At 40.1% G+C, this 16680-nt stretch overlaps 1 protein-coding gene across 1 annotated transcript in view; it reads left to right on the top strand.

The window, feature by feature from the left end:
• The window catches only part of LOC140693513 (uncharacterized), a 98940-nt gene that overhangs the window by 28930 nt on the left and 53330 nt on the right, over positions 1-16680 (top strand). The window contains exon 6 of the mRNA XM_072957333.1: positions 11754-11874. Coding sequence (XP_072813434.1) covers positions 11754-11874 — 121 coding nt within the window. The remainder of the gene's footprint in view (positions 1-11753; positions 11875-16680) is intronic.

Genomic DNA, 16680 nt, shown 5'->3' on the forward strand with positions numbered 1-16680 from the left:
GGAGCACCATAAAGCTGAAAGGTGTGTTGAGTTCCCTGAGTATTGACCCCGCCGCTGTGTGTTAATTGGTGGGAGTTGATTTGGTACATATATGATGGGGTGTAGTTTCTTGACTTGGGTTTGCCTGCACGTGCTGACACTGAACCATGTGATCCTGAGTCAGCTCGTTCTGAGTTTTCCCCTCGTCTGTGAGAAGGGGACACTCATATCTGCTTTGTAGAATTGTGAGAATTAGTAATTATGTAACATGTTTACCACAGTGGGTATGTCAAGAGAGCTCATAAACTTTAGCTGCTGTTTTGTGTGCAGCCATCATTTTATAGTCTTTGGTAATTACAAAGAAACAAGAAAATAAGAAAAGCTGATTTTATGATGAAAGATATTTGAGGACGTTCCATAATTCCTACACCCATAATTTAGCATCAGCAGAGTCAGAACTGTTACACAGTCGCCCTGGACCAACGTTAAGCCACAGAAATTTTTGTTACTTCATATATGTTGGGGCCTAAGGGGAACCAATACTTATACACATGTTGTCTCCAGCAGCCAACTGAGAGATGACACAAAAGAGTAGGCAGGCGATAAATGTCTTCTTTGTTACTGATGAAGCCACGTTCTCCATGAACTTCAGGGCTGTGGATAAATGAGTGTCATGATACTGTGTCCCAGAAGTAGAGACTCACCCTGTCCCAGGTATCTCTGGGCCACAGCAAGCCTTCCCTTGAGAGAATGAGCCCCATCATGCACAGGGCTGTTCTGCAATGGAGCTGAGCATCCAGGGTGCTTCCCTAGGGTAGTCAACACTGGAGGGAAAGGAAGGGTTTCACATGCCCTGCTTGTCTCCCCGGAATCACAACTCAATCTGTTAATGTGAGGAGGGCTAGCTGTGGGCCAGGGGTCAGGGCTGTGAAGGGAGTAGCACTCTGCATGGCCCAGAGGAGTGGGGAGGAGGTATCCCTTCCATCAGTTTAAACAGGTGGTGGGATGGAACAGAAGGGTTCATCCCATGAGTTTATAAAAGGAGAAATAAGAATTTCCTTTGGGTATTAGTCTAGCCAGGAAACACAGAAGATGATTAGGAAGGAGACTTGTAAACCACTGTAATATTAATTTGACATTTGTTGAGCACCCAAAATGTGCTACATTCTTTTCTGAGCGTTTTACAGAAATGAATCCTTCAATCTTCTCAACAAGCGAGTAAGGAAGGTTTGATTGTTATCCCAGTTTCACAGTGTGGAAATTGAGGCACACAGAGGGTAAGTTGACCAAGGTCACAGAACTAGTAAGTGGCAGAGCAAGTATTTTAACCCTGGCTGTATGGTATTGTGGCTCCCAGAATGGGCTTTGGGTGTTTAGATGTATCTGCATCCCTCGATTTCTGTACGTCTGTGCATCAATTAGCCCAGAAAGGACAGGGAAAGGAGAGTTACACAGGTGCTCACAGTCGTGTCTCGGCAACTGTCCACGAAGAGTGCACCGTGATTAGAATTAATTGTTTTCCAGGCAGCAGATCTGTTGGTATAACAGAAATTTAGTCCATTGAATTCATCTAGAAATCCTTCCTGCTCTGCTTCTGTCCACACTTGCCATGTGACTGCCTGCCCGTGTTTGGGCCGTGGAGGAGAACATATACTCATGGTTGAACTCTGATATTGCAGTCTGGTTCATAGTTTCACATCTTCTGTTACATTAATAAGTTAAATTTCTGGTTTTCTTGCATCAGTGTCTCATGAGTTTGGTTAATGTGAAACCAGTCCATGGGAGCCCAGGGGTTATGATGGTATAAATTTTTAGCACGTTGTGGCACTTCTAGCCATGCAGACATGACTGGGGGATGTACGCCTTTCTCACTGATTTCTCCCAACAGCAGGGTCCTCTCACGGATGTGAGGCTGGGAGCTCTCTGAGTAGCTCAGTCAGAGGCCAAGTCCACCAATCCGAAAATGATGAAGTACCTGGAAGTGGGTTTAATAAAAGTAAAGGGCTTCCAGGTAGTCCGATGGGCTGTTCAAGAAATTTGGTGAAAAGCTGTCCACTGTCTGTGGTTTAGCTGCTTCTTTGCTATTGAAAAGTCTGGAGTAGATGAAGGGATTTTAAAAAGCAGAAAGGAGTGATTTCAGGTGGTACATCCACACCGGTGAGAAGTGATGGATGACCGCCTGTGTGAGGCACAGACAGAGTCTTACAAACTTCATAAAACAGCTTCAAATGCTCTGCCATCTGAGTGCGCTTCATATGGGGTCCAGTTCATCACTGGTCACGCTGTGAGGGCAAGTAACTGACGATGGCAGAAAGGACACGGAGGCATCAAAAAGGTCTCACTCATGTTCCCTGTTTAAAGAATGTGGCACAGTGTATTATATTTGAGCTGGTTTTTCACTGAACAGTTTTTAGTGTTTTCTGGGACTCCCCAGTGCCCCAAGGTTCCATGCAGCTGGGTGTCCCCTCATTGCAGCTCCGTCAGCGCTTGCCCTGGGCTGATGTGGTGTCACGGGAAGCAGGACGGTCAGCGTCCCCGGCTCCTCTGAGCTCCGTCTCCTCATCTGCAGAGCCTGGTTTCCCATCTGTGTCTACTTAGTAGGGTTGCTGAGAATCACACGTGATGGTTATCAGGTGTGATTTCTGGTTGTCTCTGCGATTGGCAAATAGCCAATAATTGATAGAAACTCTTGTTTTTTTTATTGTAATTGTGTCTCCTAGATTGCAGTGGTTTTTAGTCTGCATTTTTTTATAACTTTACTCATTTTTAAATATGCCCTTATTTTATTTATTTTTTTTTGAGGTACTGGGGACTGAAGCCAGGACATTGTGCATGCTATGCAGGTGCTCTACAACTGAGTAATACCCACCCTCCTTTTCTGCACTTAAAAATAAATATTGCAATACACAAAATAGCTCTTAAACTCCATCATGGGACCTGGTCTCTGTATAGGCAAATGAACACGTATACTATTTCAATAAGAACAAATGCTGTTGAGACATAAGTTTCTGAATCTGTTAATGTGCTTAAAAACGATCATAGCTAGTGATAAACACGAGACTTAGATCCAGGACTTTTTAGGGTATGTTTTGCCATCATGGGAAATTACATTCTACCGAGAAGGCTAATTGGGTCTCTTTGATATTTGGATGGTTTAGCAGGTGATCAAGGCTTTCCAAAGCTGACAGTTTTGTATTTTAAACTAACTGCAAAGTTATCTTCTAGAAGATGGAAATCCTAAGTTTGTGAATTTCCCAGTAATCCAGGGGGTATGTGTCTGTGTCTGTGTCTGTGTGAACGTTTGTGTGTGTGATTTCAGGAATGTAGAAATAAGTTCCATATAGACTTCTGATATCTTTCTCTTCCAGTTCAAGGTTTAAGCATATACTTACACAAATAAATTGATTTTCTTTTGTCATTTGGCATATTGGCGGGAATAAGAGGTTCTCATACTTGTTTCAGAAGGGTTGGGAAGCATGAGCTTAGAAAACGGGAGGAGAAAGAGGCAGGGAGACACTTCACACTTTGTGCAGTATATGAGAAACGGTAGCTTTTCTTTTCTCTTTTCTTCTAAAGCAAACTGGCTCTGAATTGTAACACACTATTACTCAGAATTGCTTTTCTAATCAGATACAAGTGCCTCAGATTTTTCAAGGCAACATGAATGATGAAATGTGTTTTAGCATTTATCTTTAAAAGTAGTTTTATTTCTCAAGTAAAAGACTATAGCCTGTTTCTTCCAGCGTCTCAAGAAATTCTCATTGATCTATGTACATGTTCTATGTGCTTATTTTCTTTTCTTTTTTTTTAAGTGCTTGTTTCATTGTGGTGTGAATCAATGTTTAAAATTTCTGGATTTTGATCTTTAGAAAATGCTGATATATCAGAACTGTTAAAAACCTGATTGTTCTTTGGTCCTTGTTTGGTGGGGCACCCTATTGATTACTCTTGTCTGTTAAAGAGAGAAATTCTTCCTCTAGCCTGCAGATCATTAAGTGTATGGTTTGCAGTATGCCTTTAAATTTCATTGAATGCATTGAACATGATTGTCCAGTGAATTTTGAGTTGACTCATAGTAATGACTTTGCTTTGATTCTGTGGCTTTTGCTCCTCTCCACAAGAGCTTGAATTCTCTGTTGCATTTTGTATACGTGTTCTTCACAGTGGAAGAAATTTTGCATTTTTTACAGAGGTGGTTTTTCCTAACACCTCTGAATGCCTTCTGTAATTGATACAACAAAAATCTGTTATTTCAATGCTTAATTATTTCATAAACTAGTTTTTGGCTTAATCAGAAACAATGACAGAGTGATAATAAAAAATAGGAAAACTTTCCTTCCTTTGAAGAATAGAAATCAGGTGGTCAGGCTCACCCATGCTTTGGGCCTGACACACTTAATCTCATGTCATTGTGTATCATGATTCGGAGATGGAGTTGCTTCAGGTTTATTGATTTTTGTTTTAACATTTGTGTTGAATTCTTTCTCCAGGCTTATGTATCCTGTTGGGTTTGTTGAAACTGTAGAAGGGAAACAAAAGCTTTTTTTGGTTTCCGGAGGCCTGAGTTGCTGATGATAAGGGTTGAGGGTGGGCTGAGGACCAGAGTGACACTCCCTCTGCTCCCAGCTGAAATTGATGAACAATGAAATCAATTAAGTGTATCGGTATTTGACCAATAGAAGTTAGCGAGCCCAAACTGGCTAGTTATGCCCAAAGAAAGTACTGAATTCACCTGCAGAATTAGGTGCTTTACCAAGAAGAAGCAGCTTAGAGCAATCAGAAAAATCAGTCCTATGATGAGATATAAAGTAAATATAATATCTTTTATTTCTGAAACTTTTCTACGTTAAGTTGTGTAGAGCTAAAATTAAGTTTCAAGCACCAGGAGTTAACAGTGTGGGTGGTTCTGTATGATCATTATTCAGGAATGTGCCTAGACTCTGCTAGAGTGGCTGAAGCTGGCAGGAAAAGACCCAGAGCCAGGATTTGTCACCTTAGGGTGTCCTCCATAATGGTTCCATGTGGGAGCCCATGATTGGGTTAACAAATTGTAACAGATCCCAGCCGCCTGTCAAATTTAAGAAGAAAACGTATGCTTAGTAACTGCTTTGCAAGCAAGTGCCTGTGCATCCTCACTCCTGTCTCCTTGCCTTAAAAAGCAGAGATAATGCTTTGCTTGCGTAGATGATGTTTTAGATAGCACTCTGCTCATCGCAAAGCAATGACCCAGGCCCACAGCTATAAAGGCTGGGCTTGTGTGCAGTTAGATACTCTATTATCCCCCAAGCAAGGACCTAGCTGGTCTGGTGGTCTGCTTTGTAATTCACATGTCTAAAGGATGTATCTTATTCCCCTCACCCCATGACTTACCTAAAGATACACTAAGCCTTTGTACTCATGGTGGATTCTACAATCTCTGTCTCATCCTTCTTTCCCCAAGTTCCTGCTTACTATCACACAACTGTTAATGACGTTTTCCTTTGATTATACACAATAAATATGGGATCATTTGAGAGGCTCGTGGAGTTGGGTCCCTACGCCCTCTCTCTTTCGTGACTTTTTCCACAGAGTCTTGAGTATTCATTCCCTGTACGTAAGACTTCTGCCAGCCAGAACCCACAGTTCCAGGTGAGAAGGATGCAGGCTTTATCTCTCCTACCCGAGGGAGAGAGAGTAGAAAATTGAGATCTGCTCTTCCGTGGTCCCTTCCTGCCCCAGGTCTGCTCCAGTTCACCTGCAGCCTTCTGGCCTCTGCTCACACTGCCTCTGTCCCAGGACTGACAGCAGCCTTTTCTTCCCTGGTAAACATTTCCTGTGCCTTTTAGAAGTTGGTCTCTTCTCTGCAATACAACCCTGGCAGATGTGATGGTGGTAAACGTGCTGGAGGGCAGTCACTTGGGGACTGCCAGGAGCCATGCTGATTCTCCTGAGTCTCTCATTCGGGGTTACAGAACTGTCGAGCAGCAGAGGAAGCCCTTTAACGTGAGGCCAGCTCAGCATTGCATCACTTTCATTTTATTTTTGAATTTTCAGTGGAGAAATTATTTGTAGCAAACTGTTCCAGATTTTTGGCTGCCTGCTTTCCTCACCACCATTTCCTTGTTGGCTCTGGTGCTTGTTGTAAGAACCAGGTTTCTTCTCTGGTTATTTCTAGCAGCTGGGCTTGCCGAATCCTTGATCTGCCTTTGAAGCAGAATGCTTCTTCGTGATGTCAAGCTGATTTTCCTATTTCTGAATATTTCGTGTACACTCAGCAACTCTTTCAAGTGAAATGCTCTTGTCCAATTCTGTTAACCCATATTTGCCGATCTCCTGCTTTCATGCTGAGGGCAGTTTCTTCTTCCTGTAATAAAAGTTAGCAATTTGCATTTACTATTTGAAGGTTCTGGCCCTAGGTGCTTTTGTCCTTAACAGTTTTAATACAATTCACCCATTAAAATGTGCAGCGGTTTTTACTCAAAGCCCAGAATTGTGCATCGCAGTCAATCTTAGAATATTTTCATCCCCCAACAGGAAGCCCTGTATGCACAAGCAGTCATTCCCATCTTCCTCATCCTCCCCCAGCCCCAGGCAGCCATTGTTCTCTCTCTATGGATTTGCCTGTGCTGGACATTTCATGTAAAACAAGTTATTTCATGTAAATGGAACTGTCTATTGTGACTGACTTCTTTCACACTGAGTAACTTTTTCAATGTATTTCCAGGTTGTGGCCTGGGTCAGTACTCTATGCTTTGCTATTGCTGAATTATATTCTACTGTATATCTGGGCCCTACTGTTTACCCATTCATCAGGTGATAGTCGTTTGTGTTGTGTCTGCTTTTTGTTTGTGAAGAGTAATGGCGCCGTGAATACTCCTGTAGGAATTTTTATGTGGACATTTGTTTTCAGTTCTCTTACTTGTGTGACCAGAGAGCAGAAATGCTGGGTCATTCATAAACCAAATGTTCAACTCTCTGAGGACCTGCCAGGCTGTTTTCTAAAGTGGCCACCCTGTGTTACATCCTCAAAAGCAAGGGCTGCGCGCTCCGCTTCCTCTGTGTCTTCATTAGTGCTTGTTACACATTTTTTTTTATTATAACCTATTGTAGTAAGTGTGAAGCGGTTTCTCCTAGTGGTTTTGACTTGATTTCTTTTACAGCTAATGATATTGAACATCGTTTGATTGTGCTTATTGGCCATTTGTATATTTTCTTTGAAAAATACATTTTCAGATACTTTATACACATTTTAATTGAGTTCTCTTTTTCTTGTTGAGTTGTAGGAGTTTTTTCTTTTATTTGAAGATACAAATACTTAATCAGATAAATAATTTGAAAAAATTTTCTCCTCTCAGATGTTTTTTCACCTTCTGGATGGTGTCCTTTGAAGCAAATTTTTAACATTTGATGAACTCCAATTTATCACTGTTTTCTTTGTTCCTTGAGCTTTTGGGGTAATATTTAAAATCTGAGGTATTTTATTTAAACTTTTATATAAAAAATAACTTAATTCTTAAGACTGTTCTAGGAGATGGGTGCTGTGGCTGTCCCCAGTCTATGGATAGGAGACTGAGGTGCAGAAAATTTCACTGAAATATCAGTGTCACAGCTACCCAGTGCTGTGGGATTTCAGACCCTCATGTTTGTCCCCAGCATTTGTGATCTTCACCACCATGCTCCACTACTGCCTGGAATCATTAATGAAAAAGTTTTCCTTTTTTGATTTCTTGATTGTTTGTTTTCTCATTGGGGAACTCACCTCTTCATTTTCCTTGCAGAGATCTGTGTAGGTTTATTTTAGATCTCATGTACTTATTTATTACACAGGCTCCAGCGATGATTGTGCCTAGTTGATCTAATCAATTCATACTCAAGTCTTTCCTGCTCATGACACTAAAAAGAGAGTCATGATTTACATAATGCTCAAAGAAGAATGTACTTGAGTGATTTTATTTTTCTAACCAATCAAACAAATCAAATAAAAACCCGGTGTTGGAACAGATTATAAGCCCTGCAGAATAGGGTCACTGTCTTCCTTGTGTTTCATTTGATTTGTCACAGTGTCTGGATAGTGCCTTGCTGTCCAGCAGTTTTGTGAGTATACGGTGCTCGTGAATCATTGTAAGGAAAGAATTTTGACAACAGACTGTGTTGTTCATTTCACAAGGGAAAAGATCATATAGAAATACTGCTCAGATTTATTTTAAAATTAAGCTTGGTGTTTTGAGAAGGGTTCAAGAAACCATACAAAAATCTTTTTCACTAATTTTAAATCTATCTTAGACACATTATGCATACATGGCAGAGTAACTTATCAACTAGTTTTGACAAGAGGAGTGTATTATTGATTATCTATTTTAGTTGAAATATTCTACCTGGGATAAAGTAATCAGTGCCCATAAATGAACAAATATGTTTGTATTTCTATGCAACATGGGGGCAGACTTCATATGTTTTTATATAATATATATGACTGTGTGTTTTAATCTGTCTGTCAGTGTTTTTATAGTTTTTCATCAATGTTGTAACTTTAGAATTCTTCTATGGAAATCACCCCCAATTCTAGTGCAGTTTGTACTGTGTATCCTGTCTTATGCATGGGATTCCACTGTCCCCTCACTGAGGAATTTCCTCTCCTATTGAGTTAGTAGCAGAGTTAAAGGAACTGTGATTTCTAGGCCTTTGCTCTCCATGTGTTTGCAGTTGGCTGTCAATCAAGATTTTCTCTTTCTTGAGTTTTCATTGTTCAATTAGAATTTTGGAAATAGCAATTAATATGTTGCAACACTCTCCCTAGAAACTTGATGTGTTTGTGCTTTTCCGTTTCCAATTTACAAAAAATGTAAATGCACTCTTGTTTTTAAATAGTCCTTTTTCACTAGATATTTGTTTACTTCTTTATAGTCAAAATATTTTTTTCCCAATGAATGAATAGGTTTGCATGTTTTAAAAGATACCTTACTTTTTAAATTTCTTATTCTAACAGGTATATTCGTTGTACAGAATTTAGAAAATAAGGATAAACACAATTATAACTTAAAAATGGCCTCTAATCTCACCTGGAGATACAGTTGTAAGGTTTGAAATTGAGAATTACAAGTCCTCTCAAACTGTTCTTCTATTTCAAGTACGGTTTGGTTACTGAGATCCTCGAATTCCCATATGAATTGTAGCAGCAGATAGTCAGTTTCTGCAGAGGAACCCACTGGGATTGTGATCGAGTCCACGTTGAATATATGGATCGCTCTGGGGAGCACTGCCATCCCAAGAATGCTGTCATTTGATTCAGGAATGTGCGTGGTGTGTCTGTCCAGGTATTTAGGTATTCTTTAATTTTTTTCAGCATTGCATAGAGTTTACATTGGATTATTTTACTATATATTTTGCCTTTATACTGAGGACAAGTGTGCAAGGTACCGGGATCAGAAGTGTACTGGAGCTCCGCAGCTTGCTGCCACCATGGACGCTGTGCTCTTGCTTCGCCCACTGTACAATGTTGCACAAAATAGGACCTAAGTAACTCTCTCTTGAAAGAATGATTATATGATTGCTGGATGATGCTTGAGAGTCCTTGTGATGATGTCTTTTTCCCAGAATTTCCCCTCTTCTTTACTATGCCCTTTCCCTTCCTTTCCTCCAGCCTGTGTTTCAGCCTGCCTGTGGCATTGATTTTCCTTGTCTGTGGACTCTTCCTTTCACTAGTTCGTGATAATGTTACATGTGAGATGTGGAAACTTGCTAGATGTCAAGAAAGAGGAAATCCATTGCATTCTAGTTTTTTTAGAGTGTGCTATTGTATTATCGATTGAAATGAAATCAGGCTGACCCATTGAGCCATCCCCTGAGCTCTTTTTGCCTTCCTACAGGTGATACTGCTCTCGTTGCTGCATGTGCCCTTCCCCCAGACTTGGTTTTGGGGTTGAGTAAGTCACCGTCACTGGAGCCCTCTCTTTAAATGATGAAGAGAACATTTGCTCTTTCTCCCTGTTTGGGGACTTGGATGAGATGAGGCAACAGATAAAGAATGGAGCCCCACCTCATTCTGACCCCCGCTCTTTCCGTTCCTTTCTCCAGGGGAAGAGTACAATTCAAAAATATAAAGATTGTGAACTAATGAGATAGACAAGACAACCGATCATTTATTAAATACCCTTTCATGCCAGAAACAAATGTATTATACACACAAAAAGCACATAAAATACGGTAGTACTGTGGTTACAAACATGGGTCCGAGTTCGAGTCCTGGTCTGGAGTGACAAGTCCTGTGAGATGGAGAATTGGTAGGTCGGCTTAGCCTCTCTTGGACTTGTTTTCTGTCCTGCAGAGATGGGGCTCGCTAGGCGTCCCTCCCCCGTAGAGGTGCTGAGGGGTGTAAAAGACACGTGTAGGCAGACCGAGCACAGCTGCTCTTTCCTCGTAAGTGCAGGATAGCATCGCTTTTGCGGTGATGGCTTTATGACTGCACCGTGTAGACTCTCAGTGCTCCAAAGGGATGCCTTGCAGATTGGAGATGGGATTCTCACTTCTGTATATACCCAAGGATTGTGTTATTGGGCCTTGCTAATTTGACTCTATTCTTTAGAAAGTACATAATGTAGATATATTTTTCAAACATGCATGATTTTTTCTTTTATTATTTATAGTTCTACCCTCTCATCTCTTGGTGTGACTTTTCATGGAATCCAGGAAACAGTCCTAAGCAACCTGCCTCTTCACACTTCTCCGTGGTGGTTTCCTTCCCTGACTAGAAGAGGGTTTTGCATAGGTAATTTTGATTGCTCCCCTTCTCTTGGAGACTCTCTGTTTTTCTGCCCATCTCTCACCTGTCCATCTGTCCATTTCTCTACCCACTCATTCTTCTGACTTGTTTCAATAAGCATTTCAGGCAGCTTACAGAAGAACAGGTACCAAATAAACAGGTGAGAAAATGGGGCCAAGTTCATACAGTGAGGCTAGGAGTTGAGCCTGTGTGAGAGTTGCCAGCGTGAGACACACGCCTCTGCCTTGTGACTTATAAGATAGACAACATCAATGTGCCTGAAGCTCCCAGCAGACACAGGGAAACAGGGTTTGTGGGAGATGCTCATTGGCTGTGAAATAAATAAGTGGCTTAGTAGAAGCCCAGCCTTTCCAAGTACTAAGGCTTAGGAGAATATTTTAGTGTCTTCCAAAATCAGATTATTGCATCTTTTCTTTTTCAGAGTTTTATGTATAGTTGGTTTACATTCTATACCTGGAAATTTCTCCAAAACTTCTGCCCACGTGAGTCCCATGACTCGGGAATGGGGTGGTTCTGCTCATTGACGGGTGTTGGCCAGAAACGGAAAATGACAGCCTCAAAGGAGCCTGGGATTTATCAGTTATGTTTTGTCAGTGCTGTAGATTTCAGAAAATGCTTTCACCTTTTCTTTCCATCTGAGGCAGCAGCGCGCTCTCTTACCAGCATCAGGAGCTCAGGGCCACGGGATGGTGGGGGCTGACTGCACTGCCGTCAAGACAGCTGAGCTAGTCACTGCAGGTGTGGTTCTTTTACATACTGCAGTTCATGCTCTTTACTAGAATGTTTCAACAGGGAGTTAATTAACTGAGTTAATTAACATTTTATAAATATGATGCTTTGTTGAAAAGACAGTCATAGGCAGAATATAAGTTGTGATCACTTTAAAAATGGTTTCATTACTGAAATTTCAGTAGGAAAGATCCAGTTTATCTTATTTCCGCCTCTCTTTAAAAGTAACAAAGAAACAAGACAGAAAAAGCAGAGGATGATTTCTGTTCTTCCTCTCGGCTTGCAGGTGCCCTCACCTCCAGTGGCATCCATCCAGACACCAGCACTGACACTGGCCGTGCTCAGAACTGCCTCAGCCCTGAAGACACATCTGACAAATGGAAGGGGGCCGCGCCCTGTTACAGCAGGTGCTCTCACTTTGTGGGTCCTTATGTAACTGCGCGGTGTTATTCAGGATCGCCCTTTCTACACTTTGTGACGCTGCTGCGGTGTCTCCTAGTTATTTGTTTCTGTAAGTACTCGTGTAATTTTCCAATGTGTGGTACTAGACATCTAAAAATGCATTTTTCAGATGAAAAATAGTGTGTATTTAATATAAATGTATGAAAAAAGGGTCAAATGGATCTATCCTGGTGCCAGTACTCAGAGATAATAATTAACACATTAACATCTATTTTCTGTTCTTTTCATCAGTGTGTATTACCTCTGTCATAAAAACCAGCGAGCAATGTGTGCCTGTATACTGTGTGGAGACCTCCATTTTCCATTCGGCTTATTACACATTTTTCTACAATATTCTATCTCCCCTGGCATGATTTTTAATGACTAGTATAGCATTCTGTCTTGTGGAGTCCTCGTCCATTTTACTTTGGACTTAAATAAACTTTTAAATTCCAAGTATACTTAACTGAAATTCTGAAAAGAGATCTGTTGTGGTACCGAAAGTCCCCTACATCCCTTCCCCTTTTTTCCTGAGAGTAAAAACTGCTGACAATGTGGAGTATATATTTCATGACCTTTATGCCTATGTCATATAAATAAACTCATACATACACGTATATGAGAAATCTATGTCTATGTGTGTGTATATATGCTTTATTGAAAAATAAGGCCATACTATATGTTTTCTGCAGCTCGGTTTATTCACTCAGGTATATATCACAGACGTCCTCTCTCTCCAGACTCACCCGGTCCTTTCAGATAGAGTAGAGGGTTTTCCTGATATGCAGGTTTGGTCTCTTGTGTAAGGACACCTTTCGTGGGAGCGTACTGTGGACAAGGCCTTGGACCACGCCGAAACACCGGAACTTTAGTGCCCACAGCTCACCGTGATTTACCGCATCATTGTCTTGATGGTGGACACTTAAGTTTTCTCCATTTTCCACTGTCAGAAAGGGTGTTTGACTGGCATACTTCTTATACAAACATTCCTGTGATCTTGTATGAGTATTATTTTCGTTAAGGTTTCTGGAAATTTAGTCCTTGGATGTGACAACTACATAAATCACAGGCTCCTTTCAAGTGAATCAAGAAATTCCTTCTCCTGTGGGGCATGAAAAGATGTAGAATAACTTATGTAACCAATTCTCTATCGCTGGATATGATTTCACTTCAGCTTTTCTTCTCACCATTGTAAACAGTGCTGTGTAAATGCTCTGATAAGTACATCTTTTTGAACTGAATTTTTCTAAATGAAACGATTCCAAAATGTGGAGTTCAGCCTGTGTGTACACACGTTTTTCAGAGTTTACATATCCATTGACATGTCATCCTCCAAAAGATCGCTCACAGTTTGTTCTCTCAAAGATGGACACTAGCTAGAATATCTTTTAAAAATATGTGCCAATATGATGAGCAAAAGTACTTTTTCATTGTTTTAATTTGCACTTGATGACCAGTGAGGTATTGAGCATTTTTCACTCATTAGCCATCTGACTTTTAAAAAGTGAATGATCTCTTTTGTCCTTTGCACACATTTAAGTGAGGCAGCTTCTTGTTGCTTTGTGACAGCTCTATGTATATTATGAACATTAACCCCTTGTCTTCATCAACATGTATCAGAGAGCTTTTCCTTGTCATATTTTGCCTTTCATTTTGTTCAGTAGGTTCATTTTTGTTGTGGCCCAAAATAATCTTAAGATTGTAAATGTCTTCTTTTTGGGTTTTATTCCTGATATTATTCTTAGAAATACTTTCTTATAATGGTATAAATTTCTTCTGTAGGTTTTTTTAATCTCTAAGATGGAGATGATGATGGTACTTGTTATAGTGAAGAGAAGTTGAATTAATATGAGCAAAGAATTATATTCGCTGTTATTAGTACTTTCTAATATTCACATCACATTCTGTAATTTTTCTTGCGGTCATTATGACTGGAATAGAATTTGTTTTTTCCAGGGGATTCTCTGATTGTCCCAAGACAATTATTGAATTCCTACTTTGCTTTTTAACTTGAAATCCCACCTGTAAAGAATACTTATGTACACTAGAGTCTCTTTTTGAGCTCATGGTTTATTTTTATCAATCTTACTTTCTTACACTAGCACTATATCTTACATATTGTAAACATTTATTTAATATCTGACAGTGCGATTTTTTGATTCTCTTTTCGATCCCAAATTTTCTTGGTTAGTATTATGACTTTATTATTCCTGAAGAATTCTAATATAATTTTTCAAGTTAAAAAAAAAAAGAAGTGCTCTCGTGGGATTTTTTAGTACTTTTGAATTATCTTTAGGAGAACGTGCATTTTTACAAAACTGCTTTCCTGCATACAAAATGTTGATGTCTCTACTTTCACACCTCTTACTTTACCCCACAGTACAGTCCTGTACTTCCTCCATGTACAACATGGGCATTGTTTTTGAGTTTATTCCAGATTATTGTTGATGTTTTTGTTAATTATTTAAGTCAGAATTTTTTGCTATTGTATATTTTAACTGTTAAAACTGACACCTAGGAAGGCAGATTCGGTTTGTAAATACTCACTTTGTAACTTCTCATTTAAAATTGTAAGTATTAAGTACTTGTTACAGAATCCTTTCTTTTCTGTTTTTAAAAATTTGTTTCCAAGATTCTCAAAATGGTCATAGCAAAGTAGTATAGGTGGGGACAGAGATGGAGAGAGGTAGTGTGGCTCATGTACAAACTGTGAGCACTTTCATGGCTGTGTTTACGCTGGAAAAGCCGCTGAAGAGTCCAGGATAAAACAGGGGTGGCTTTGTATGCAGTTGAAAGCCAGCTTTCTTGCCTGGTGAAGCCTGGTGGGCGTGACAGGTAGATGATCAAGGTCGAATGGAGGTTATTGGCTGCACAGAGCGCTGTGTCTGAGAACTGGAGAATATCGCCATGGGAAATGCTTGGTGCCAGGAACAAAGCAGAGGAGCTGGGGACCCTGTGTGTTAAGGAATTTCCAGCCCTCGGAGTGGGAAGATCAGACTCTGCATTCAGATCTGAGTTTGAATTCATCCTCTTTAGTTTACTTGTCCTCTGACTTTGGTCAAGCTATATACCCTATTTCACTTCCTGTTTTCTTATCTCTCAAAATAGGAGAATTACAGCCTGCTGCCAGATTGTTTGATCAGGTTAAATAATTAGTGTCTATAAGATGCCACGTACAGTCACAAGCTCAGTGAGAAATGGGCTGTCACCTGTTCTTCTGCAACTCAGTGCTTGACAAGACATGTGGGAAAGCCAGTCCCTAATTTGTGTGTGATGCAAGTAGGAACAAAATTAATGTCTTGCCTTTCCCTAGCAGTATACTTACAGCTTTGCTTCATTTACTTCTTTCCTCCTTTCCTTTCCCCTTTCCCATCCTCCACCAAAAGATCCTGAGACTCTCTCAGAATAGTAGATTCAAATTACTTTAAAGGTTGGCTCATCCTCATGAAATGATAGTAACATAAAAAAAATCTGTGCACATCCCACAATACATTGTATTTGATTTACACACACACGTGTGCACACATACACACACACAATCAGGCTACCTTCCACTTGCAGAGGGATAAGGACCACTTTTTCTGAGTTTTCACTCACTGAGCTTGAGAACAATGTCTCTTACACAGACTTTCACCAGGCTTCGTGCATGGTGTTTTTAATTGAATTTCGGCTTTGTGGCCATAGATATAGTCTCCTAATAGAAGAGAGAAAGTGGAGACATAGACATTCCGCTGAGATATTGGTGTCATCATATTTTAGTTGGAAAGGACTTAAGACAGCATAGAGTCGTAATATTATATGGGTGAGAATCCATGATGTTGTAACTTGGACAAGAACATGGACCTTCTGCCATCTTGTCCACAAAGGTGAAGAGGCAACTGGGCAGGGGATGGTAGGGATCCTTCTTGCTTGAGTTCCATGTTCTTGCTAGTTTTCATTGCTCAGTTGCCTTTAGTTTATGTCCATGAGGCCTCTCATGGGAAGGTCACTCTGTCCTGATAGATTGAGTTTCTTATCAGCAAAAAGCTCTGGACCCACTCATATTTCCCAGAGTTTTCTGCTGACCTGCTGACACTTTATATAATTGAGACCTAAGAAACTACAGAATATAAAATCCTTATTGTTATTGTTTGCCCTCGAGTTCCATAGGAAGGGGTGCTGTCTCAGGCTGTCTAAAGCCAGATCTGAACAAAGATAGGGTGACAGGCTGTGCTGCTGGTCCTCCACAGTTGAAGGGGATTTCCAACTTAGCTTTATATTCAAGGCAGATGAGTTCAAATCTTGCCTTTACCAGTTATTATCTTTGTGAATTTGGGGAGAAACTGTACTTTTTTGTGTCCAAATTTGTTTATCTGTAAGTAAGTTCAGTATTTATTTTAAGGTTTCTGTTTTAGAATTGAATGAGCTAATACTCTCATTTATACCTAAACTAGTGATCTCATGGTTCTATGCTGGTGCCTTGGTAGTTGATTACTAAGGGACTCCGCAGTGAGATTGGGGGTGGGGGACCCTGGATAATAGAGCTTATATTCCAGGATATGCTTGTAAAAGACTGGATGTGCAGTGGATTTTTAGTAAATATCTACTCCTTTCCTAATCTGCATTGATTGTGTATATATCTTTATACTAATATATGAACAATTTTTATTGCAATTTAAATATCTTTGTAGTATTTACAATATCTAGTTATAAAAATACGTGAAATAAAAAGATTTGAATTTATTTTCTTTTCAATAAGCAAAACAAAATAAAATAGAAAAGAAAAAAGTTTT

Source organism: Vicugna pacos, unplaced genomic scaffold (assembly GCF_048564905.1).
Source record: "Vicugna pacos unplaced genomic scaffold, VicPac4 scaffold_19, whole genome shotgun sequence".
NCBI classification, from domain to species: domain Eukaryota; kingdom Metazoa; phylum Chordata; class Mammalia; order Artiodactyla; family Camelidae; genus Vicugna; species Vicugna pacos.